This window comes from Phyllostomus discolor, chromosome 5 (assembly GCF_004126475.2).
Source record: "Phyllostomus discolor isolate MPI-MPIP mPhyDis1 chromosome 5, mPhyDis1.pri.v3, whole genome shotgun sequence".
Lineage (NCBI taxonomy): Eukaryota > Metazoa > Chordata > Mammalia > Chiroptera > Phyllostomidae > Phyllostomus > Phyllostomus discolor.
In genome coordinates, this window is record NC_040907.2 from 51,549,806 (window position 1) to 51,577,651 (window position 27,846).

Here is a 27,846-nt window from a genome sequence, read left to right on the forward strand (position 1 = left end):
GAAAATAGACACGTTCATCCAGACTGGTAGGAGAGGGGGAGTCAGGCAGCCAGGCCCCGGTCATATGGCACAGAGAGCACAGAGCGTTGGGACTGGGCACAGAAGGCATCCAGAGCGCACAAGACCACAGAGGGTGGACCCTGAATGCTCAAGCAGCAGCTGGCAGACCCCAGCCTAGGGGTGGCAACCGGCAGACCCAGCGAGGTGGCAATTGTGAAGCAAGGCACTACGCGCAACCCAGGATCACAGTGCTGGGAAATAGAGCCTTAGGGCACTGATTAAGGACACCTGTAGGGATTGAGGCACAGGGAGAGACTCCCAGCCTCATAGGAGAGGTCCTTGGAGGGTCCCACAGTGTGCACAAGCCCACCCACATGAGAATTGGTACCAGAGGGGCCCAGTTTGCTCGGGGGAAGCAGTGGAAGGGACTGAGGTCTGAAGGAGAATGGAGCAAGCACCATTGTTCCCTCTCGGACCCCGCCCCCACATACAACGTCACAACCCAGCAACTGAGGTGCCCAGCCCTGGTGAACACCTAAGGCTCTGCCCCTCATATGTAACAGGTGCAACCAGACCAAAGGAGGGGGGAAAATGGCTCAAACAGAATTGAAAGCCCATCAACCAGGGTTTTTTTAAGCAACCGAGGCATAGCCAACCTATCAGTTCAAAGCACTGGTGATCAGGGTGCTCACAGAATTGGCTGATTTTAGTTGCAAATTAGATGAACAAATGAAGGCTACAATAAGTGAAATGAAGAAAAATGCACAGGGAACCAATAGTGATGGAAGGAAAGCTAGGTTTCACATCAATGGAGTGGACCAGAAGGAAGAAAAAAATAAACAACCAGAAAGGAATGAAGAAATAAGAATTCAAAAAAAATGAGGAGAGGCTTAGGAACCTCCAGGATATCTTTAAAGGATCCAACATCCAAATTGTAGGGGTACCAGAAGGAGAAGAGGAAGACCAACAAGTGGAAAACTTATTTGAACAAATAATAAAGGAGAACTTCTTCATTCTGGCAAAGGAAATAGACTTCCAGGAAGTCCAGGAAGCTCAGAGAGTCCCAAAAAAGTTGAACCCAAGAAGGAACACACCAAGACACATTATAATTACATTAGCCAAGGTAAAAATGAAGGAGAGAATCCTAGAAGCAGCAAGAGACAAGGAGACAGTCACCTACAAAGGAGTTCCCATCAGCCTGTCAGCTGATTTCTCAAAAGAGATCTTGCAGGCAAGAAGGGGCTGGAAAGAAGTATTCCAAGCCATGAAAGGCAAGGACCTACATCCCAGATTGCTCTATCCAGCAAAGCTTTCATTTAAAATGGAAGGGCAGATAAAGTGCTTTTCAGATAAAGTCAAGTTAAAGGAGTTCATCATCACCAAGCCCTTATTTTATAAAATTTTAAAGGGATTTATCTAAGAAAAAGAAGATAAAAAAACAGGTATAGTAAAATGACAGCAAACTCACAATTATTAACAACCACACCTAAAGCAAAAACAAAAAGAAACTAAGCAAACAACTAGAACAGGAACAGAACCACAGAAATGGAAATCACATGGAGGGTTAGCAACAGGGGAGTGGGAGGAGGAGAGAGGGGGAAAAGGGACGAAGAATAAGTATCATAGATGGTAGGTAGAAAATAGACAGGGGGAGGACAAGAATAGTTTGGGAAATGTAGAAGCTAAAGAACTTATGACACATGGTCATGAGCTAAAGAGAGGGAATGTGAGTGGGAAGAGGTCTACTGGGTGGGGGGATAAAGGGGGGAAATGGGACAACTGTAATAGCATAATCAATAAAATATATTTAAAAAACTAAACTAAGAAATTGAAGCTCAAAGTCATTTATTTTTATGTTTATTAGCATCTACATTAATAGAACAATAATGGTTTCTAATGTTCATAAATGATGTTAAAGTGAAACTATAGATTATCTGTGTAATATATTCACATTTTCTCTCCCCTATTAGCTAGGTAATTGAGGGTTAATGAGACAGTAAGATTTCCCCAACCAAGGCTAATTCATGAAGACTAAACTAAAGTAGAGAAAAATGTAGAGAATATTTTTAGAAAACTAAATCAATACTATTGTGTAATTTCAAACATTACTACCTCCAGTTCTGTCACTTGTACCAATATGTGAAGTAATGCAAAGCCTAACTGAATGTGTTCACAACTCTTGTAATAATTAGATGGATTTTAGCTGTTACTGACATGTCATGTGAGTGTGTATGTGTGTGTGTGTTTACATGTTGCTCTTAAAATATTTGGGAGGGTTTTATTTAAAGCCTGTGACTCAGTGTGTAGTCCCAGGAACAGCAGCATCCATATCACCTAGAACAACGATTTTCAACCAGTGCGCTACAAGAATTCTTAACACCTGACTCTTCAGTCAGGGGCACTGACCTCTTTTCCCTTAGGTTGTCAAATAAGAGAATCACAACAGCCAAAAAACAATAGCAGTCTGGTGTGAATGAATTGAAACTATACCTCCTTTTTGTCAGATAGGCAAAAATATATGTTTTTTGTTGTGCCACAGAATTGTAGGAATTAGTTTATGGGTGCCAGGAGATAAAAGGGTTGAAAATCACTGATTGAATCTTATTACAAATGTTGGACCTGGGTACCACCCCCAACAACTAAATATGAATCTGCATTTTAGAAAGTTCTCCTGGTGACTCATATTTATACTAAAGTTTGGGAGGCATCACTTTAAAGTACTTTACACTTCCTTGGCAGCTTTTATTCACTTTGAACTGTACAATTATAGACTACAGACAGAGCTGCAAAGAAAAAAAAGAGGTAATTTTGGTCTCTTTTTTTTTTGCACAAAGTATGTGAATGTATTTTTATTTATCAAGATATAATTGACATAATACATATTAGTTTCAGGTGTATAAAACAGTGATTTGATATTTGTATATATTGCAAAATGATCACTATAATAAGTCTAGTTAACATCCATCACTATACATACTTAGAATTTTTTCTTATGATTAGAACCTTCAGATATACAACATAGTAGTTATTATGTTGTACATTGCACCCATAAGACTTAATGATTTTATAAGTGGAAATTTGTACCTTTAGACTACCTTCATGCATTTTCCCCACCCTCAGCCTCCATCTCTGGCAGCCACTGGTCTGTTCTCTGCTCAGGGCAGTTGGTTTGTTTTTAGATTCCACATGTAAGTGAGATTATGGTCTTGTCTTTCTCTGTCTGAGTTTTTTCACTTACTTGGTCTATGCCAGTGATAATCTGAGTAAATATGATACAACTGTACTCATATAGATCTGATATTAAAACATGTTAGGTGATTTGAACAAGATACCCATCAATAAAGTCAGTTGAAATGTTAAATTATGAATTTGAATCTTTGGAACTTCAGAGATCATTGAAGAATATGCTTTGCACATATTAGCTTTTCTCTGTATTCCAGAGATATAAAATACTTTCAGGCTATAAGTGATGAATTCAGTATATCCATGGTACAGTAAAAATGTTGTCTTGCTAATGCAGGAAGCCCTTGTTTTGCATGGTAGTGGGAAACTGAAAAACAACCGTGCTGCCTGCTGAAACTGTGCAAAGCAGACATAACCAATGAGGAAAATTATGATTGTTCTGCCAAAGTCTTTAAAACCCTTTTTCAAAACATTAAACACTTTACTATTGGTTATAAATATATAGGAAATGTGGGAAAATAGTAAAACCAATATTTGTTTAGGAGACTGTCAGTGTAATCATTAGTAACATCAAGTACTACAGTGTTTACTTTGTAAAAAGAGAAGCTTGTCTAGATTGATTGAACAGTACTTCTTGTATCATGTGAGTCACAAGTAGAGTGAACACTCATTTCTATGTGTCAGGGGGTTGTTGCACTCCTTTTTCAGCTTGGATCAGCTTCCAAACTTTTATCCTCATGCTTTCAACGTTGTGAAACATCTCTGAGAGGACCTTTAATGTGAAGACAATTGCCAGTGTCCCTTCCTCTGGAACATCATCATTTTCATCACAACCAATTTCCTCATTTATGTCAACTGGTCTGCTGGCAGCATAGCTACAGTCTCTCTGATAGTGGCAGGCAAATTTCAATTGTTAGCTGTTTCTTCCATAACTCCACTTATGTTTGATTCACATCCTACAGTTACATTGCACAGTGCACTAAAAGTCTTTGCTGTGCTGCACCCATGTTACCTGCTGTTCCTTCCTGACATGATGCTTGAAAATTTCCAGTTGTATGCTTTATGTCATATTTCTTTCAGGACACAACTAAAGATAATGCACATTTTCCAGCATTGTAGCATTGATAGCTACAAATTCAAAAATCTTTGTAAGATAATAGGCTTTCAAAGTTAAAATAACTCCTTGGTCCATTAGTTGGATTAATGAAGTTGTTCTTCGTGATAAAAAAAGCAAATGTTCACATTTTTATTTAAATCCCCCAAAGAATTAGGATGACCAAGAATATTATCCAACAGTAACAGTGCTTTAAATATTAAATTATTGTGCCTGCAGTCTCCCTCTACTGCTGATTGACAAGTAAGCCACATAACTGTGTGATTTACTGTGTGTGTGTGAACTGAGTAGTGGACATGCTGAGACTGATCACTGACAGACTTCAAAATAAGTAGTTTCAGAGTAGTCATTGATCATGATCCTCATCCCATTTACATTGTGATTTGTGAACTAAAGAGTTAGCAGTAAAGTTTATATTTTATAAAGTTACTCAGAGTTAGTATACTGAGGAAACTGAAATTTGAGCCATGTTGTTGAGGAGCTAACATTATTTAATGATACCATAATAACTGAAATCTGTGCGTATCAGAACTTACACAAAGTAAGGACTGCCTTACTGTGACTCAAGACTAAGACATATTTTTATGAAAGAAAGAAAAAATGAGATACTTAAATTATATTTTTAATTGTTTAATTCTTTGACTTATACCTGGAGCATACACCTAAAATTTTTATTTAAAAAAAAAATCCCTGGTACTTTTATGACCACTTCCTGAGTACATAACTCCAAACCACTGAAAGAAACATGTTTTAATCAATTCTACTGAATATATTAAGTGCATTATGTGTAAGGTACTGTGCTAGACTTTTTTTTTAGAAACAAAACTGTTGTAGGTTTCCCAAACACATTGATTCTTGCATCCACCAACACACACACACAGAGTCACACAGCTGTGCATACCTGGCACCCAGCAACATGACCAGCCCTGCATATGGGGACTTCAAAGGATTTACAGACATATTTATCAGGGTTCACTAATAACTGAGAAAATATATATCCTGAGAATATATTTTATGGCAGGTACTGTGCTAAATTTTTTAGTTATAATAGTTCGTGAAATACTCAGAACAATTACATAAGGCAAGAATTCTTAGAATCCTCATTGCAAATGTAAAGAAACTAAGGCTTACAGAAAAGTTAGATAACTGGTCTATATAAAAGAAAAAATTTCACTTAAGCAATACTTGCCAAAGGATGATATTCAAAGTTGAATGTTGTATTCACCACATCTGGTCTAACTGTTCAAGGCTGTTAAGGGTCATGAGCAGTGAGTTACCTTGATCAGGGTCAGACTGGACCTGACTAAATTAATTCCTTTCTTGACCCAGGGATAATGGGGCTTGCCTTACTTAACTCTACCCAGACTTGTGAACTCATTTCACCCTCTACGTAATGCAAATTATGCTAGTAATCCTTCATTAGCATAACGCACTATTAGCACCCCATTTTGGTACTGGATTCCAACCCCCCTCATAGCTCCACTCAGAGAATTTCTTCTCTGGTATGTTCCTTTACCTAGCAGGTAAATTAAATCAGCTTTGATTTCTGAGCTGTGGTTTTTGTTTTACTTTTTGATACCCAAGATAATATATCTAGTAACTAACAGAGTTTGAGCACAAATCCATTCCAACTAACTGAAAACTGATATGCTTAATTTCTGTGTAACTAAATGATGGGAGTCATTGGCAGTCAACCCAGCTGGTTCCAAGATATAAAAAAAAGAAGCTGATTCTACAATCTAGCCCAGCTAACTCTAATTCATTCTTCTCTTTACAAAAGGGTGAAATTTCCCCTTTGGGGTTTCTTCCTATTACTGTAATGACAATGATACGAGTGGTAATGACAGTATAATAATATTAACAACATCGATGACAACTTAGATACAGCTAGTGCTAACTCTGGGCCAGCCCTATTTCTTTCCTCGCTATCTCAAACCAGCCATCCAAATGTCTTTGTTCTCTAATGATAACTTGAATGTGCATTCATACAATTCCTTCCTGTGGACCTGGGGTCAAGCTGGCTAAGTATGGAGCAATAGTGCTTGTGACAAACTGAAGAACTGTGACCAAAGGCAGCAGGGCATTACTCGTATTTCCATTACTTGTCATGGGACACTGGCCTGGTGTTGCTGGATCTTTCTCTTTTTTAAGAGGTACCAAAAGTCTGGATCATTCTGTGGAGTTTACCACTTTTTAAGGAGCTATGTAAGTCAAACGAAACCCATGAGCAAGTTGAAATGAGCCCTGTTGGTAGACTCGTCTCAGAGGCAAACAGAGGCAGAGTGACGAAATGGAGCCTACATTTAGGTCCAGCTTCCTTACTGTGTGAGGCCTTGGGCAAGTCACCTAACCTCTTTAAGCCGCCATTTCCTTATATGTAAAATGAATTTTAAAAAATAGGTATAGAATCATTTTAAAGTAATAGGTATAGAATAAGTTATTTATATCCCCAAAATGCTTAGTAAAATACCTAGCATTTAATCCATATTTTGTTTTTACTGATGGGCCCTTTTATTCTCCCTTTCTTGGATCTACCCACTATGCCTTCCCACCTACGCATGCCAGTTATATGTGTTCATTCCAAGGTACACATTATGAACACCTGACTATAAATGACACCGATATTGGATTAAAACAAACAAAACTATTGAAGGGAGAAAAATAAACTGTATTCATTTTACCAAATGGAACCACTTATTAAATGGTATTGAATCACTTGGCTAAATTGGCAAAATAAATTTATATAAATTATGCAGTTGCTTAATAAATACCTCTTTGCCGAATCTAAATACGTGACTTTTTCAAAACTTTTTTGCCATCTGACATTTTGGTGTCTAATTAATGTATTTCTCTTTTCAGTTTATCTTTATTAGAAGAATTCGACTGTAGCTGTAATGAACTGGAGTCTTTACCTTCTACTATTGGCTACCTTCATAGTCTTCGAACATTAGCAGTTGACGAGAATTTTCTTCCAGAATTACCTAGAGAAGTGAGGAATGAACTTGTTTCTATTAATTAATTTTTAATGATTCTGTTTTAGGATTAAATCTTGTCAGATGCAAAGGCAGTGTAGATTCATGATTTGAGCTTTGAATGTATATATATAGGAACTGTCTATGCATATATATACTAATGAATCTTTCTAAAATGACAAGTAAAAAGTTCTTATATTCAACCCAGAAAGTACATTGGACTTAAATATTGTTTACAAAGAAAAGTAATAAAATATTGTAAATGAATTAATGCTGAGAAATGATTTTAAGAATTTAATTTATATAATTTTCTTTTAAGAAGACTAATAAATATCATTTTGAAACAATTATATTTCCATTCCTGAAGTGACAGATTTTTAATGTAAGTTTTTTAAGTATCATGTTGCATAACAATATTATTTTAGCTTCAGGATACACCAAGAGGTTCTGTTAATTTTTATCTCTAAATAGGATTTTTATTTATAAATGTTAAGGAAAAAGTGTGACATACACTTTCAATTTAACATTTTCTATAAAACACTTCCATAATAAAGGAACAATAATTCATATATCATTATTTTATAACCAAAAATTCTGAGTAAAAATGACAAATACCATTGTAATATGAAATAAAACTAATTTTGCCAAAGAAATGTCAATAATACTTCATTTGTAATATGTTTAATCTATTATAAACATAAATATATTAGTATTCATTTGGGTAGGCAAAAACAACATGACAGGAAAAACAATGAGGTTATGTATTCTAATAATAAAATAAAGAAAATCCATCAAATATATAAAAAAATAAGATGTACATTTTCTTAATAGCTAAAGAAATATACATAGAATAATACCCATCTTTCAAAAAGGGAGATTGTAAAAAGTAAAACAATACTCATTTAGAGAATGGTAAAAGTCATAAGGAAATCTTTAATTCAATTGTTTTATAAATTATAAAAAATAATATAAAAATATAGTCTGCACTGTGATTCTTTACTTTTTTGTTGTTGATTTTGTTGTTACCTGTAGATTGGAAGCTGTAAGAATGTAACAGTTATGTCTCTACGGTCCAATAAACTGGAATTTCTTCCTGAAGAGATTGGACAGATGCAGAAACTAAGAGTCTTAAATTTGAGTGACAACAGGTATTTGTGCAATATATCACAATTACATATTAATTATTTACTAAAAGCAAATTAATTTTTTAAAATAATTCTGAAAACAAATTCTGTGTGCGTGAAGTATATGGAATGCAAATATCATGTAACTATGCAAATATCCATTTAGAATATGAAGCAGCTAAATTATTTTTTAAAGAGATACTTCAAAAAAAGATTCTTCAAAATGTTATTACTTGTTTATATTAAAATGATATATTACATATTTAAATTATGTAAAATTTATATACCCAAATTTATAACACAAAATCCTCCCATATACTGAAAGCATAATAGTATGAAAACATGGAAAATAGTTGAACAAAAAACCTACAAAATTTATTAATGAAGTATGTGCATAGATATGTACACATGCAGACACATGTGTTTTCATGTATACTTTTATGCCTCCAGTAAATTACATGGGCAATGTGTATATAGTCAACAACAGCATGCTGGTGAAAATATTGCCAGGAAGTTAATCCTAAATAATCCTAAGGCTTGTACAGTGTGATAAGGACAACCAAATGGTCATTCAGTCATGTTCAGAGCTGGACAGAAAAAGAAAGAAAGTAAGGACATGACAGAAGTGTTATATAGGTGGATGGGTAAAAATAAAATTCGAAACTTCAGTTCATCTTTGTTTTCACCACAATTTTCCACAAATAGGAAAGGATAAAAAATATATTGACTGAAGGTAACTACTAAGAAGATAAGTGAGTATTGAATAGAATGCCTGAACTATTTGTTTTTAATGAGTTTCAGTCAGATTGATAATATGATAAACTGAGACACTTTGCAACAAAACTGCCAAGATTAGTTTTTATGGAATCATGAAGAATGTTCAGATTCTGAAGTTAAATATGGAAGTTCTCATTTATGTTGGTTTAAGAAACAAATAATGTTAATTTCAAAAACCATTCACTTAGTAGCTCAGCAGTATTCCCATGTAAAAGAATAAAACTTTTTATGAAATGGATTGTGATTTTATTTTTGTCAGGATTAAAAATGCAACAAGCTTCATAGCTTTGTGCAATAAGAGTAAGTCATGTCAAACCAACTGTGTTTCCTGTTTTGACTGGGTTTCTAGACAGGAAAATAAGGGAAATTCATTGAATGTGGTGCCTGGTATTCAGCAAGACAATTTCCAAAATTTTCTAACTATAGTCTTATGGGTAAGATTAGAAATAGGTCATGGAGCTATCATAGGAAAATCAAGTCCCACAAGATTCAATTACAGTCCCCTGATGGAACCATTATTTTCACCTGGAGGGAGGGTTTCATGGTGAGCCATAGAGGTCTTTCCATCTTTACCCATGCTATTTCAGAATTTTCTTGTTTTTGCAGATTGAAGAATTTACCATTCTCATTTACCAAACTTAAGGAGCTTGCAGCTTTGTGGCTTTCTGACAATCAGGTAACAACTTTTATTACCAGATTTATTTTGTTTATTAAGATGAACTATAATTGAAACTTTGAATTACTAACTTTTTAAACCATAGATACCTGATAATTGGTATATAATATAGGTTCTTTATCCCATGGAGGAGAGATTTTTGTAAAGGTAGTGATTTAAATATGTATTTTATCATTTCAGACAAAACAGAACTATGATTCTCAACCTCTTTAAATACTTCAATTTAGCATCTACTTCATTCTCAGAGATCTAATAGACAAAGTGAGCATTTTTATGAATTTTTAGCTCTAGGTGGTACATATATGTCCTCAGAGAACACACTTTAATTATACTTCTGAAGGTAAAGAATAAAAAGTTATCACCACAATCCCCACAAGAGGGAATTAGTATCCTTCATGTTCCATTCTTCTCATATTTTTAATTATAATTAACTTAATTCTAAAACTTTATTCAAGAGATTTGCAAGTTTGAAGTATCTTTTGTAACTATCATGAGTGTATTCTGTAGAAATGTTCTGATATTTATTTTCTCATGAACTTAGATTATAATTGAGTCAGTAATCGAGTATTAGTAAGTAATTTTATTAACTGGAAAGTAACAAGAAGCAGCTGAAGACATCTGATTTGCCACCAGAAGAACTGATGTTAGACAATTTTTGTAATTGTTAGTTCTCTCTTACTCTTTGCTTGTAATCCTAAAATTTTTAAACACCTATCCCAAAATATAAATAGCCAAATGAAAACAAATAATGTTGAATTTGGTTTTTTACCATTATTTCCTTAGCATGAAAGCAACAATGTTCAGATTTCTAGATAATGGGCTACTATTGTAAAAACTTAAAATAAACCTCTGCAAAGTATAAAATGTAATTGTAAGAATAATGTTTGTATTTCTACAGTTATTACAGCACTTACGTCTGTCTACCGAGTAAAAAATTAGATGGTCATTCAAATTCAAATCTTATCAATGAACGATAGATTTTGCAAGGCATCAGTATGTCATTATAAATAAAGCATTTCTGGAATTAATATGAATTATGCTAATGCAACAGTCTATTTAGTCTTGTCTTCAGAAAAAAAATTCCCTAATATCATGATTTATTATTCTTGTGGAAGAATAAACAGAACAGTGACTAAATCACTTAAGTTTTATTTAGAACAGTGATTTAATGTGTTTCTGACTCAGTTTTATGAGACAAATAAGTATCCCAAGTCCCTTTGTATTTCATTCCTATTAATAAACATCATGAAATAAGCCAATTTTTAAAACATTGCATAAAATAATCATCTCAAATATATTTTCATATATATAGTATATAATATCAGAGTTCTAAAAACCTTTTCACAATAGTATTTTTGAAATCAAATTAGTTAATAAAGAATGAAATATTAGCATCCATGGGTAAATATATTATGATATTGCAGATACAAGTATAGTTGCTTATCTGTATGTGGACCCTGTCTTTGATTACAAAAAATAGCCCTTAAATATAAATGCTTGTGCTTTAACCTAATTAAATTCATAGATTATCTTTTCTTACCTTTTATTGAATATTTTATTGTTGTTCTATTACAGTTGTCCCATTTTCCCCATGTTGCTCCCCACTGCCCCACCCAGTCCCGCTCCCACAGTCAGTCCCCACTCTGTTGTCCATGTCCATGGGTCATTCATGCATGTACCTTGACGAGTCCCTTCTTTCCACCCGTATCCTCTGCCCACTCTCCTCTGGTCCCTGTGAGTCTGTTCCTTGTTTCCATGCCTCTTGTTCTATTTTGCTCATTTGTTTGTTTTGTTCATTAGGTTCCTCTTATAGGTGACATCATATGGTATTTGTCTTGTACTGCCTGACTTATTTCACTTTTGCATAGCACAAAGTTAATAGCAAATTACATTTCTTATATTTGGGTAACACCTTGTGAAAATTAATGGGTATATAGAACCATACCAAAACCTTACTTAGTTGAAATAATTTAACACATTTTTAAAGGTCTCCTAAGGGCTAAAACTGATATTGTTCAGGGATGATAAATAATTTTGTAAAAGAGTAAGCTAGAGAAAAAGAAAATTTCATTATGAAGACCTTACAATTTTAAAATATTCTATAGCAATAATTTTATTTCATGTTATACTTCCTAATTTCATTACTTTTTTTCCTTGCTCTTCTTTTAAATTTTCATTCAGCTTGGTGAGTGCAGACTATTGACTGTTATCATACGTAAAACAAATATTCTTCATATTTTCTAACTTACTGATCTAATTTATAGGTTTGGGTTTTTTTTTTTGCTTCCAGTCCAAAGCCCTTATCCCTTTACAAACTGAAGCGCATCCAGAAACAAAGCAAAGAGTGTTGACAAACTACATGTTTCCCCAGCAACCTCGTGGTGATGAAGGCAAGTTGTCAGTAGAAATTTCTCCTATACATCTATAATTATTGAAAAAGAAATTCATTTTGTGCTGATCTCTGACCAGGGACACTGACACATGGACAAGGTTATAAAGATAATTACCAGACAGACATGAATCATTTAGAGGTTAACCATAAGTATAAATCTTCATACTACAATATTCTAAGTAAGATTCCAAAAACATAACTCTTCCTCTTTATGTTAAGAATACTGACTTTTAGGATCAACTTCTTCTGGAGGATTACAAGGCAAAGGACTAGACAACCAAAGGTGGTCCTCAGCTTATTGAAATGAGCTAAAAAGAATTAGATCTAAAGGAATGTTCCACGTGTTCACTAATTTCATGAATGAAATTTAAACATTTAGTCCAGTGATCCCAGGCCTCAAATTATTTCATGTTAAGAGTCAACCATAATAACATGACTTGCAAATAATGACACAAGTTTCTTTTTCAAGTTGAGTTTCCCCTAAACAACATTAGCAACTATAAGAATACTTTTTGAAAAAAACTAAACCTTTTTCAATAATTAAATCTTCTATCATATGATCACATTATTCATAAAATGTTTAAAGGAGTTTGTCCTTTACTATTTGGAACCCAACAGAAGCTTTCATGCACATTTTCTAGTCTTACAGTCACAAGATTTTTATTTATTTATTTTTAGAGAGGGAAGGGAGGGAGATACAGAGAGAGAGAGAGAAACATCAATGTGCAGTTACTGGGGGTTCTAGCCTGCAACCCAGGAATGCACCCTGGCTGGGAATCGAACCTGGGACAGACATTTTGGTTCCCAGCCCGTGCTCAGTCCACTGAGCTACGCCAGCCAGGGCTATAATTCTTAGAAGAGTAAACTCACTTTAATCCACCCATGAATTAAATCCACTCAATCCACTTGAATGACACCAACTTTTAAAGGAAATTATTTGCACATGTATTTTTTATTTTCATGGATAACTGTAATAAATATCTTTAGTCTTTGATTTATAAATGTAAATGAATCATTTTGGGATATTTTAGGATATTTTTATTCAAATTGGATTTACAGAAGTAGGAAAAGGGAAGAGTTGTTTTTATATGCATTTTTCAGACTTCAATAAAATTGATATTTTGAATCTATGAAAGAAAAGTCATTGTAGGTACATAAGATACAAGAAAACTCTCATGTAAGAATTGTTTTATTCATCTATCTTTACTTTTTATATTTTAATATCCCTAGATTATCAAAATATTTCTTTTCAAAAAGGTATAGAGAAAAATAAAAATGCTTTATATTTATTGGTTATTTCTGAAGCCCAGTTTCACAGATTAAATCTGTAACTTGTTCCAGGGGGTGAGGTAAATATAGTTAGGTAAAGTGATGTTAAGGAATTAGCTTTGTTTTGGTTTGATTTCCTTTGCAAAGAAGAGCTGGTATTAAAAAAGTTTCTTGACCTTTAATCAACTGAACCCTCTGGTTTTTAAGGCAGATGTGTATTAAATAAATTTTCAGAATCCCTTGCAACAAAAGAGGAAATATTATCATTAGCCAACATTTTTATGTAAAGATTGATAAACCATTTATTTTCAGTTAATTTGAGATATTTAGACTGAGACCTTCACTTAAAGAATAAATTTTCCACATCTGTTAACCCTAAAAATGAACTCTTTTATTATTCCCACCCCCAACACACATGTGGGTGCATACACACAAAAGCATATGATCTTAGACAATTTACAAAACATATAGTGGCTTCTATAAAATGCTTCAGAGGTTGGTAGTTACAAATATGGGCTCGTAATTACACAGATACGGAATGGAATTCTGCATTGGCTGCAGAGAAGCTGCATGACTTTGAGCAAGTCTTAAAACTCAGCCATTGTTTCCTCATTAGTAAATCAATGGTGATATTAGTACCACCATTGTGCTATTGTGAAGATTAAAAGAGACAATATTTTTAAATGTTTAATCCAGCTCTCTCTTATGTCTGGCCTATGAAGAGCTCATTCTTTGCACTGGGAAACTTCCCAATCTCAATATATAATTAATGTATACTTAGGAAAGCTGAATTTGTGTTAAGATGTTAAAATACCATGTAACAAACATCAGGGGAATTTCATTCCCTCTATCTTCCTTTTCTTCGTTCTTTCTTCCTTTCTATCTTTATTTCCTTATTTTTTTTCTTTATGTTTCCCTTTTTAAAAATCTTTGTAGGTGCTTGTAGTACCTACCACCACTGTTTGCCAAGTGTACTAACCTCTGTTAACACTTTATGTAAAAAAAAAAATAAAGCAATAATATTTTGGAATCTAACTATAGATTTCCAGTCAGACAGTGACAGCTTTAACCCTACACTGTGGGAAGAACAGAGACAACAACGCATGACTGTTGCCTTTGAATTTGAAGACAAAAAGGAAGATGACGATAATGCTGGGAAAGTTAAGGTGACCTTTTAATTTTTGTTTTTTCTTTCTTCTCATTGCTTTTGCTTGTTCAGTGTTATTATTCAAATAGACTTTGGGACAAATTGAGTGACCTCTGCTGGAAGGTCAGATACATCTTTAAGTCTCATGGTAGTACCACCTTTCATTTAGAGCAGGATAGTAATTGTGGAAGCATTGCTGTGCTTGAGAATGAGACTAATGCCCCAGTTCTGACTGAGCACTTTTGATAAGCCACCCCATCTTACAGAATAACGTGAAAGAGATTCAAGGTAAGAAAAAGCCAGGGAAAAAAAGCAAACAAATCTGAGTGATGGGCTTTACCTAAGCATCTTACATAACTTTTGAAACACTTAAAGGCTTTTCTTTTCATCACTGAGCAAAGCAACATGCAGATTGTATGAGGCCAAAATTATACATTTTACTGAAGAGCCAATGGATAAATATATTACATTGGCATTAAAATCTCTGAAAGATTCTATATTCCTGGGATAGTTGAAAAGAATTTATGAGTTTTCTTAAGTGTGAGGACAAGTATTAAAGAAAGTGAGGGCTAATAGCGTGTCATTTTCCTTAGGGAAAATAATTTTAATTGTTTAACTCCAAAGCATTCTTTTAAAAACCCCTTTATTGGAACTAATAACAAGTAACAAGGTTGAATTTTAAAATCTATATTTTTATTATTGAAATTTGAAAATACTAGGATTCATATAGATTTTATCAATATCAGATCTTCATGTTATCATTATAGCAGCATCTTGAATTAATTTTGATGGTATTATTTGTGTACCTTTTCATCCTGGGTACTAACAGCTCTCACTCTTAGTAATTAATTTCCTAAATAATTGTATATGCATTCTCTTAATAAACCTAGATTGTATGATGCGTTCTTTTCTGTCCTCTAGTCCCACATTTTTTAAACTTCTTTCTTAAGCCAACATACTTTAGAACCTTACTAGAATTAGGCAGTAAGTAATTGATAATGCATATCTATATCATTGTAGAGAGCCCTAAACAGATCCCAATCTGTTTAAGATGATAATTTTGCTTTAAAATTTGGGTTAAAAATGTTTCTGGATGGCTGATTAGTGCTATCTAATAACAAGAGGCATTTTTATTGTGAATTTGTAGAAAAAAAATGCTAAACTAAAAAGAAACAGAAACCTTTAGAACATTTTTTTAAGAATTTCATATTAGATCCAGAACTAATGGATGATGCATTCTGTACAAGACCTTTGATTCATTGTTTTACTTCATTAAATGTCAAAAATTACATATTTCTTCCTAAAAATCTATAGTCAAAGGACATAATGGAAAAGAGTGTATTTAATACACTCATATATGTGTCAATAAAAACATAAAATATAGTAAATTCAAACAATTATTTAGAAGCCCTGTTTGTGTGTTGCAAGATCAGATTTGTTTATAATCACAGTAGGTTCATTATACTTTATAGTACATTTTTCTCTGTTTATTTATATTTTGTTCATTTATATTGTGGTTAAGCCATATGTGTTTCCCAAATCTCAAAATACTTGGCTTCAACTAATTTGAATATTTCCAATGCCATAGGATATTGGAAAAATTAGAATACAAACAAACTTCTAAATAAATCATCATGGAAATATGATGAGTGGAATACACTGAAATCTTAAACTGAATTAATCACACTTTTCTGGTTCATTACACATACTTTAAATATAGCACAACTTTAGCTTTAATTTTCACAAAACTTAAAAAAGAACCAGTGACCTATGCCATCAACTTCCAAATAGAGTACAGTGTAATGCCCTACTTATAGTGTGTATAGTGTAGTATGAATGCTGCATTGTGTGAAGAAATTGTGACACTTTAGCTTCATATGATATTGGTACTGTTTTATTACATAGAGTTAAAACTAATTTTCTGATGGTTGTTTTAAATGCATTACCCAGAGTGAAAAAAAATCAAGAGTAGAAAAATGATAAAGTGAAAGTATTGCTACAGTGCTCCTCTTTCTCCCAGAAAATGGAGATTCCTTCTCCCACAGGATCACTCCTGCCAAGCCCCCTGGGAAAGGGGCCAGCGTGGGATTACTCTGCAACCTGCCAGACTGTCTGGCGATTGCTGCACACCATGGGCCAGGTGTGATCAGCAGATCCAAGATATGCCCGTCCCCCAGAATGACCCACAGCTGGCATGGGGTTGTATAAGTGGCCTCCAGCAGGAAAGGAGCATGTGCACTCCATTGCCAGTTGCAGCACAATCCACCACTCTTCCCTCTCTAAGTGGCAGACAGGTAGGCCTAGGTGTTGGGGTAGTAGAATCTCCCATGTAAAGGCGAATCTCCCTTGGAACAGTGGTTAATGGGGTATGTTCTGCATGACTTGGGATAAGAAATGTTGGTCACAGATACGTACCAATTGCCAGTGTTTGATCCCAATTTAATTTTCGTTCATTGACATTGGCAATGGGGTGGGATCACCTGAGTCAGAGGGGAGGGAACCTCATAATGAAGTGCCTAATGGTGGGATATCTGGCATGGTTTTTAAATTGGGTGCTTCATTTTGCTTTGTTTTAATATTTTTTAATTTAAAGTGTGGGAATACCAATAGTCAAGCAGAATGTTGATGACACTATTGATAAATTCTAAATTACCCCACACATACACACATTTTTTAAAAATATTAATTCTGGGGAAGATTAAATAACTAAACTTGATTCTTAAAATAGCATGGGATTTGAATTAAGATTTGCTGAGAGTAAACTTTAAGCACAAAGATGGCATCTATAGAAAAGTATCAATTTTTCTTTAATCTAAAGGCACAGATGAGAATTCCTATAAGAGAAGATTGGTTTGGGAGTTATGGCAAATAGGGTTTCTTTACCTCCATGGGCTGGGTGTATAAGAGTTTAAGGGAGAAAAACAAGTCTTAATGGGATGTGAAAAAAACATGGCATTTTTCTGTAAACTCTGTCATCCACATGTAATGGACTAGATTCTTATTCTGTCTTATATTCTTTCTATAATATAAGGCAAGCTGAGAATGCATTTTCCTAACTAAAACTGCTATACATTTCCTTTGTATGTAAAATGTTCCATTTAATTTCTAATATAAGTATTTAACAATCAATAATCAAAGCATTAACTATTATTTCTCTTACTGGAATTTACAACCAAATCAAATTAAAATTTAATACTTACATAAGAAAACTATAGTTCTATATATTCAAAATATCACTTCTAAATGCCCTAATTATGAGCACTAATTCTTTCTTCATTGCTAAATTTTGGGGAGTCTCCAACATCTTGCAGCTGCTATTTGCATTTACTGCACTTTGTTTAGATCTGAGATATAGAGAATCTTGTGAAACCTTTCTATTTCTCAAAATTAAAATGAATAGCATTTCAGTAAATATCTTGCATTTTAATAAAATGTTTATGTGAAATGAGCAAATACTTTATGGTGAGTGATATATACAACATTTGGTAAGAACATAACTGACAGATTTTTCCCAACTACACGTATAATAAATGAATTTTTATATATTTTATCCCATATTAGAATAAGGGAATATTTTTAGCCTATATATACACAAATATATAGAAACTGCTTTTGTATTTGGGTATTAGTGAGTTATTAATATATTTTAATTATCACAAAAAATGGAAATTATCTCATTTAACTCAATAAAATTTACATTTTAGACTTATGGTATTTCTTCCACAAGATGGTACAAATATGTCCTCTACCTATAACAGAGAATAGCTCTGAGCCAAGGAACTTACATAGCATAAACTTTGGAGTCAAAGAGCTGAGTTTGAATTTGGGCATTGCCACCTATTAGCTGTGTGGCCTTGGGCGAGTAACTCATTCTGTCTGAGTCCCTGAGTTATTTTTCCCCCACAAAATGGGAATATGCTTTAATGGGTCATGAGTTATCATTATAATCATAAGTTATTAATTAATATTATTAGTCATTAATCATTTAAAGGTATATGGTAAATAATGAATAGGTATTATTACATAAATAATACTAAAATTAATACCCCTATAAAACATTTTTCATGGTGCCCAATACATGGCAAGTACTGAAGAAATCATAGTTGCTGCGTACAGTCTGAAGAACAATTTAGACAGTTATGGGTATTGTGGTTAGACAGGTATAGTAGAATCTAGAGTGCTAAAGGAATCTTCATTTTAAACTACATAAGTAGAATATGATATTAGAAATAGTATCTAATCTCTGCCTAGAGTCCATAAATTTTCAAAGGACTATCACATATATTATCTCATTTTAGCTCTCCATTAACACAAGTGTGTGGGAGAGAGATCATCAGTCCCATGTGATGTCAGTAGAAAACTGATAGCTAGTCTAGGTACCTCTGGCTTCTATGTAGGTCTTCTGACTCCAAGTCCAGTAAGTTCTGCTGAGGAACTAGTAAATGAGAAGCAAGGAGCGAATTGTCCAGGTGGAACAAATCCAAGCTTTATGAGACCTGATGTTTCCACAGTTTTCCCAGGGGTCTTTTAAGACAAAAATATAAAATAACCATGTAAAAATATAAGTAGGGCTTCTCACAAGGCTTTGGAAAGAACACATGCAAGTGACAAGCCCCAAAGCTTGAGCTTCATTTGCTGCAGATTTAAAAAATTTTACAGAAAAAAAATACCTAAACATATTCTGGTGATGTGACCACAGTATCACATTAATTTGCTTATAAAATAAACAGAAAATATTGGTACCATAGCCATTAGCAAATAGTCATGTAATTGTGTCAGATGGGACATAGCACCTATAAAAAAAAAGAGATTACATTATTCAGTGAAGTACTTAATTCAATTAAAGAACACTTCACATTCTTGCCTTTGATTTAATTAGAAACACAATGTTAGCATTGAGGATACTTTAAGGTACATAGAATTTTAATTTAATGACCTACTTGAAAATATTTTTCATTCATATTCTGCCGGTAATTAAAAATTAAAATATGTTTTTAATTGGCATAATAGTCATACCATTCTACAATTTACATTTTTAAATGTAGAACTTGACTTTTAGTCCTTTGATATCAGGTACTTTGAAACAAGTTCAACAATATAACTTAAAACATAGATTTAATTTGTGATTAACATTTCTACTACAATTCAAACAGCATATCCAATATGCATGCATTCAAATGGGCCTTGTCTGGTATGGAATCATTCTTTTCATGTTTATTTAAGAATGCATTGTACGTTAAGTACCCTTAAATATATTTATATTATACTTTAACAACTTACACTTTCTCTGTAAAGTCTAAATTTTTCTTGGGTTATATTTTTGTAGCTTTATTTCTATATGCTATTAATTTCATCCTTATATATTTGGGAGTATAAAAGATTAAATTATATTTCAACATTACTTACACTAGCAAAATTATCTGGTTTTTCATGAGCTTTCCAAAAATGTATGGGAAAAATAATTTTATATTTTTGATATAGAAAGGAATATTATAAATCATCTAGGGAAGTCCAATAGCAGTATTTGAGAAAGGAAATGAGCCACAAGAAAGATGAAACACTAGAATGACAAAGTTGGTGAATTTGCTAAAAACTGCAGATGAGCAAAAGTGTTTGAGTTCATATTCATAATCCTCAGATCTATACCACCACCACAGCCTCTTACATCCCATGAATTACACGGGTGTATGGGGATGGGTATGTGTGCCCTTCCCTCTTTCTTTCTCCCTCTCTCATTCCCACACTTCTTCAGCTTGTCTTCCACCTACTCCTCCTCAACCTCTCCCTCACACACATTTTCCAGAGACACATACTTGCCACAATCACATAAGCCATTTCATTTTTTAAAGTTGGTTCTACTCAGATGCAAAAAGTCATGATTTTTGAACAAGTCTGACCAAGTAAATCTGCCCCTTATTTTCCTCCCATTCCTTTTGAATCAACAATAACAATTTGTATCTATTCCACTTAAGTAATGTAAGTACTGTGATGTTTGAATATTCTATATGGAATGTCTCGTATTTTCTCTGGCTAAATTAAATGGGAAAAAATAACCATTAATAATCATCTATATGTATGATACACCAGAAAGGATTTCAAGAATGGAAATAACTATCTAGGTAGACATAAGCCAAAATGTATATGTTTGCCTAGAGTATCGTAGAAAATGCTCACAATTTTTTATTTCTCTTTATTGTAAGATACTACATACAAAGCACATTACTTTATTAGGGTAAAGATTAAATTTAAAGCCACCCTGAAACATACTCTCTTAAATATTAATAAGAATTATCTGCCCTACCTTTTGATGTAACATGCTGGTTAACATAGAGCTGATATTTGGGTAGCGGATATTGTCACCTCCCAATTTTTAAATAAAGGATAATTCACTCTACCTGTAAGTCTTTTGGGTCTCCTCCATCACCTGCATTAATATTTCAAATATATTTTAACATCAAAATAATGGTATAAATAATAAGTCAAGGAAAGGATGAGCCCCTGAAGTATAAAAGCAGCTAATAATCACAATGAAATTTTTCAGAGATTACCAGTCACTTAAGTGTTGAATGTACTGCTATTTCAACCATTAGAGGGTAGGTCTAAAGATAGGATATAGTCCCAAAATTGGGTTTAATCTGCAGGGGTGGGTAGGGGTGGAAAGTCCCACAAGCAGAGTGAGAGGCAAACACTAAGTCTTCTACATAGCAATTTCTCAGCCAGCTCCACACTCACTATACTGAATTTGCTTATGCTACTACATGAAAAATGGAGTAGTTTTGTGAACATGCTTGCTGAAGGTATTTTTATGTTAAATTTCTTTTTATAAACTTCTAGGTTGAAATAAACCTAAAACGATATCCAACTCCTTACCCAGAGGATTTAAAGAATATGGTAAAATCTGTTCAAAATCTGGTGGGTAAGCCAAGCCACGGAGTGCGTGTTGAGAATTCAAATCCAACTTCTAACACGGAGCAAACTGTGAAAGAAAAATATGAACACAAGTGGCCTGTAGCCCCAAAGGAGATTACAATGGAGGTATTTCAAGGTTATTGGTAATTGCCAGTGTGGTTTGGATTTTTTGAATAACTAAATGATATGTTATCTTTTTTAACTGAATACATTTTCCTTAAAAAGTACATTTTATTTCTCAAAGTATAAATGCAGTCTCTCTACTATTTCATACTATGAGGGTTGCATTTAATAAATCACAGATAAATGATGCCCTCATGGCCTAAAATCATTAATACAGCTCCAAAAGTTCCAATACACACAGAAAAAATAATTTGCTCACCCAGATAGCCCTGACCAGTTCATGCATTATGTCATTTTCATGATATTCTTTTGGCAACACCAAACTTTTATTGTATGAGTAATTAGAAGTGGCTAACTGAAGATTTTTGTATTCTATAAACCTCAGTAAAATTCAGATTCAGACACAAAAAATTTTTTAAATATTTTGTGTTTTGGTTGCAGTCTCTCCAAGGAAACACTGCTATTAACAACCACAAAAGAGGAGATAACTTAGAAATTCAGCTTTTTCCATTTAATCATGTCAACTTCATTTCTATATTGTAGAATGAGTTATATATTCATCCTTATCAATTTGTTTGATCTGAAAAGAATTCAACTACATGTATGCCACCTCTTCACTATCTCATCAACTCTTCCGATAATGTGCTTATCACCTTTTATCTTCATTAGAAACGTAATTGGTATGAAAACATCTAGAACTTGCTATAACTACTTCTCTAAAATTTACATTGGCAAAACTCTTTTACAAATCTGCATTTCAGAGCATCAATTTGTTGCACTGATTAAACACCAACTGTATATTTAGCACTGTGCTAAACCCTGTGGGAGAGAGAGAAGAAATACAAGATGTGTGCATAGTTTCTGCACTAATTTAGACCCTAGACAGGTAAACTTAACAAATTCGAAGTAATTAGGAAATATATGAAATACAATTATAAGGTTGGTTGTGTGATGGAGAATATAATACCCTAAGAAATTGGAGAGATAACCAATAATTGCCTATCAGTTAAAAGTTACTTGAAGCAGTTTAATGTTGAACTACATATTAATAACTGGGTGATTATTTTAAAATCAAAAAGAGAGGATGGCATTCCAGGGCAAGGGAAAAGCTTGAGCAAAATTAAGCATGGCGTGCAGATCTGTCAGTGGAAATTCCATCCCAGCCAGCCGAGAAGAGAGGCACACACATGGATACGTAGGAAAGAAAATTTAAGTAAACATTCAGTTTTGTTGCCTTTTCCTCTGTTTATAAAATCAGTATTATTTACTTCTACATTCCAAAATATTGTAGTTATGCTGTAATAGAGCAACATACTTCTCTCTGATGTCTGAGATATTGCAATTGTATAAAAAAGGCAGAAAAACAACTTCTGGAAGGTACATAGTAAAAACATACTTTGTATTTAAATCCCATGTAATCACAGTTTAACATTAAAATAACTGTGAGATCATGATAATTCATAAACTGAGTAATTTTACTACAACTGAAGAGATTAAAATACATCCTTGTATTACCTAATACAAGGATGCAATAGATGAGGTAAGGAAAAGATGGCTTTGGTTATGAATTTAATAATCATCTTAGTGGAGGAAATAGATTTTAAAATTGTCCCACAAGTACTTCAAGCTTAACAAGTCCATAGCTAAACTGAATGTTTCTTCCCCTCACTCACTTCTGCACCTGTATCCCTGATCTTGATCTCAGCTGGCACCATTATCATCTACTTCTTTATTTAAGCTAGAAATTTGGATGTATTCTGATTCCTTTTCCCTACTTTTACTCCACTCCCTTCCCCTTCCAAGCAATCACCCAAGTCTATACATTTGTTTCTCCTGTTATCTTTTCAGGTCCTCAACTATGTCTTGCATTAGTGTAAAAACTGTCAACTTCCTGGCTCACCTTGTCCTCAGCTCCCTCCAAGCCTTACTGATGATCTTTCTAGCACAAATCAAATTTTGCTGTCCTTTCTAAAGTTTTTTTATTTATTTGTTAATTTTTAGTTACATTCATTGAGATGACATTGGTTAATTAGATCATATAGGTTTCAAGTGTACATTTTATCTGTATATTACATTGTGTACCCACCACCCAAAGTCAAATCATCTTCCATCACCATATATTTGGCCTGTTTTAAAAATCTAGAATGGCTTCTTATTGCCTAAGCCTCTTAATTAACTACAGTAGCCAAGCTCAGTAGAGAGAAGATTGAAACTCAACCTTCAGGTTATATTTATTTCTGGTCCACCCTTCCTTTTCACTGGTAACTTCAATACTTCTTCTGTTTTTTATTGTTACTCTATTACAGTTGTTCCCATTTTTCCCCTTTGACCTCCCCCACCCATCCTATGCCCTGCTCCCGCAGTCAATTCCCACCCTGTTGTCCATGTCCATGGGTCATTCATACATGTTCTTTAACTAGTCCCTTCCCCTTCTTTCTGCCATTATCCTCTCCCCCCTCCCTTCTGGTCACTATCAGTCTGTTCCATTTTTCCATGCCTCTGGTTATATTTTGTTCATTAGTTTATTTTGTTCATTAGGCTCCTCTTATAGGTGAGATGATATGGTATTTGCCTTTCACCAAGTGGCTTGTTTCACTTAGCATAATATTTCCCAGTTTCATCTATGCTGTCACAAAAGGTAAGAGTTCCTTCTTTCTTTCTGTTGCATAGTATTCCATTGTGTAAAGGGACCACAATTTTTTGATCCACTTATTTACTGATGGGAAATTAGGCTGTTTCCAGCACTTGGCTATTATAAATAGAACTGCTATGAACATAGGGGTGTGTAAGTACTTTTGAACTGGTGATTCAGGATTCTTATGGCATATTCCCAGCAGAGGAATCACTGGGTCAAAAGACAGTTCCATTTTTAGTTTTTTGAGGAAATTCCATATTGTTTTCCACAGTGGCTGCACCAGTCTTCATTCCCACCAACAGTGCACTAGGGTTCTCTTTTCTCTGCAGCCTCACCAGCACTTGTTGTTTGTTTTGTTAATGATGGCCATTCTGACCAGTGTGAATGATACCTCATTGTAGTTTTAATTTGCTTCTCTCTGTTGGCTAGTGATGTTGAGCATTTTTTAATATGTCTTCTTAGAGAAGTGTCTATTCAGGTCCTTGGCCCATCTTTTAATTGGATTATTTGTCTCCCTGGTATTTACATATTTTGGACATCAAATCCTTATCCAATGTGTTATTGGCAAGTATGTTCTCCCATATGGTCTACTCACTTCTCATTTTGATGATTTCTTTAACTGTGCAGAATCTTTTTTAATTTGATGTAGTCACATTTGTTTACTTTTTCCTTTATTTCCTTTGCCCTAGGAGACATATTGGCAAAAATATTGTCACATGGGTTTTCTGAAATTTTATTGCCTATGTTTCTAGGACTATTATGGTATTGTGACATTTCTAGGATTCTGTTCCATTGATTTATGTGTCTGTTCTTAAGCCAATAGCAGACTGTTTTGATGACACTGGCCTTGTAATATAGTTTTATATCAGGTATTGTGATCCCTTTTACTTTGGTCTTCTTTCTGAAGATTGCTGAGGCTATTGGGGGTTGTTTTGGGTTTCCTATAAATTTTTGAAATATTTGTTCTAAATCTGTGAAATATGCCATTGGTATTTTAATAGGAATTTTGTTGAATTTATAGATTGCTTTGGGTAATATAAACATTTTAATTATGTTAATTCTTCCAATCCATGAACACAGTATATGCTTCCATTCATTTGCATCTTCCTTAATTCCTTTCTTCAGTATTCTGTAGTTTCCTGAGTACAGGTCTTTTACTTCCTTGGCTAAATTTAATCCTAGGTGCTTTATTTATCTGCTGCTGTAGCAAATGGGATATTTTTCCTGATTTCTGTTTCTGATATTTCACTGTTGGTGTAAAAAGATACCTTCAATTTCTGAGTATCGACTGTATCTCACCATTTTTCCAAATTCATTATCAGGTCAAGTATTTTTTGGTGGAGACTATAAGGTTTTCTATGTACACTATCATATTGCCAGCAAATAATGACAGTTTTATTTCCTCCTTCCAATTTGTATGCCTTTCATTTCTATTTCTGGTCTGATCACTGTGGCTAGAACTTCCAGTACTATGTTGAGTAAGAGTGGTGAAAGTGGATACCCTTGTCTGGTTCTAAACTTAAGGGGAAGGTTTTCAGTTTTTGCCCATTGAGTATAATGTTGGCTGTAGGTTTCACACATATTGCCTTTATTATGTCAAAGAGTGCTCCTTCTATTCTCACTTTTCTGAGTGTTTTTATCATAAATGCATGCTGGGTTTTATTAAATGCTTATTCAGCATCTATTGATAGGATCATGTGATTTTTGTCCTTCATTTTGTTTATATGATGTATTACATTTATTTATTTGCAAATATTGTACCATCCTTGCATCTCTGGAATGAATCCCACTTTATTATAGTGTATTATCTTTTTAATGTATTGCTGAATCTGCATTGCCAATAGTTTGTTGAGGATTTTAGTGTCTGTGTTCATCAGAGACCTTGGTCTGCGGTTTTCTTTCTTTGTTGTGTCTTTACGCAGTTTTGGAATTAGGATGATACTGTCCTCATAAAAAGTTTGGATATCTTCCCTCTTCTTAAGTTTTTGGGGATAATTTGAGAAGAATAGGAGTTAGTTCTTTTTGAAATGCTTAGCAAAACTCACCTGTGGAGCCATCCAGTCCAGGGCTTTTATAAGCAGGGAGTTTTTTGATTACTGCTTCAATTTCACTAGTTGTTATCAGTCTAGTCAGACTTTCTGCTTCTTCTTGATTCAGTTTTGGAAGGTTGTATGTTTCTGGAAATTTGCCCATTTCACTTAAGTTGTCCAATTTCTTGGCATATAGTTGCTCATAGTAATTTCTTAAAATCCTTTGTATTTCTGTGGTATTATTTGTAACTTCTCTTTCACTTCTGATTTTACTTCTTTGGGCCCTCTGTCTTTTTTTCTTGATGAATCTGGTTAAAGGATTGTCAATTTTATTTTTTCAAAGAACCAACTCCTGGATTTTTGATCCTTTGAATAGTTTTTTTTTTTTTTTTTTAGTCTCTATGACATTTAATTCTGCTCTGACCTTGATTATTTCCTTCCTTCTACTTGCTCTGGGCTTTGTTTGTTGTTGTTTCTCTAGCTCTTGTAAACTTAGAGTTTGGTTGTTTATTTGAAATTTTTCTATCTTCTTTAGGTAGAATTGTATTGCTATGACCTTCTCTCTCAGGACTGCCTTCTCTGTGTCCCATAGGTTTTGGGTTGTTGTAGATTCATTTTCACTTGCTTCCTGAAACATTTTGATTTCTTCCTTGATCTCATTGTTAATCCATTCATTATTTAATAACATGGTATTCAGTCTCCATGTATTTGAATATGTTTAGGTTTTTTTCCTTGAGGTTAGGTCCTAGTTTCAATCCATTGTGATCTGAGCACATGCTTAATATGATTTCAATTTTCTTGACTTTGTTGAGGCTTGTTTTGCTTTATGTGTAGTTTATCTTTGAAAATGTTCTATGTGCATTTGAAAAGAATGAATATTTTGCTTCTTTGAGATGAAAAGTTCTGCATATTATCAGTGAAGTTCATTTGATCTAGAGTGTTGTTCAGTGCCACGATATCCTTGTTGATTCTTTGTTTGGAAGACCTATCTGTTGTTGGCAGTGGGATGTTAAAATCCCCAAAAATGACTGTGTTGTTGTTGATATCTTTCTTCTTTAATTCTGTAGTTGTCATATTTCCATTCAATTCAATATCTGATGGTTCTGAGTGACGGTTTTTCTATATTTTTGTAATTTTGATGTGTTTGTGGGAGGAGGGGAGCCAAGTCTGCCTACACTGCTATCTTGACTAGAAGTCTCCTTATCAATGTCTTTCTTGAAGTCCTCTGAGATTTTCCTTATATATTTAGGTACTCCTATGTTGGGTGCACATGTGTTTATAAGGGTTATATTCTCTTGTTGAACTAATCCATTTAGTATTATGTGGTTACCTTCTTCATCTCTTTTTATGGCCTTTGTTTGGAAGTATATTTTGTCTGATATAAGTATTGCTACCTGAACTTTTTTCTCATGTCCATTTGGTTGGAATATTTTTTTCCATCCCTTAACTTTCAGCCTGTGTAGATCTTTTGTTCTGAAGTGGGTCTCTTATAGAC

The 27,846-nt window shown here is 33.8% G+C and overlaps 1 protein-coding gene across 1 annotated transcript in view; it reads left to right on the forward strand.

The window, feature by feature from the left end:
* LRRC7 (leucine rich repeat containing 7) overlaps positions 1-27,846 on the forward strand; it is a 464,523-nt gene that overhangs the window by 341,640 nt on the left and 95,037 nt on the right. Inside the window, exons 12-18 of the mRNA XM_028512216.2 lie at positions 7,157-7,286; positions 8,302-8,417; positions 9,777-9,846; positions 12,137-12,236; positions 14,549-14,673; positions 16,700-16,948; positions 21,489-21,689. Coding sequence (XP_028368017.2) covers positions 7,157-7,286; positions 8,302-8,417; positions 9,777-9,846; positions 12,137-12,236; positions 14,549-14,673; positions 16,700-16,948; positions 21,489-21,689 — 991 coding nt within the window. The remainder of the gene's footprint in view (positions 1-7,156; positions 7,287-8,301; positions 8,418-9,776; positions 9,847-12,136; positions 12,237-14,548; positions 14,674-16,699; positions 16,949-21,488; positions 21,690-27,846) is intronic.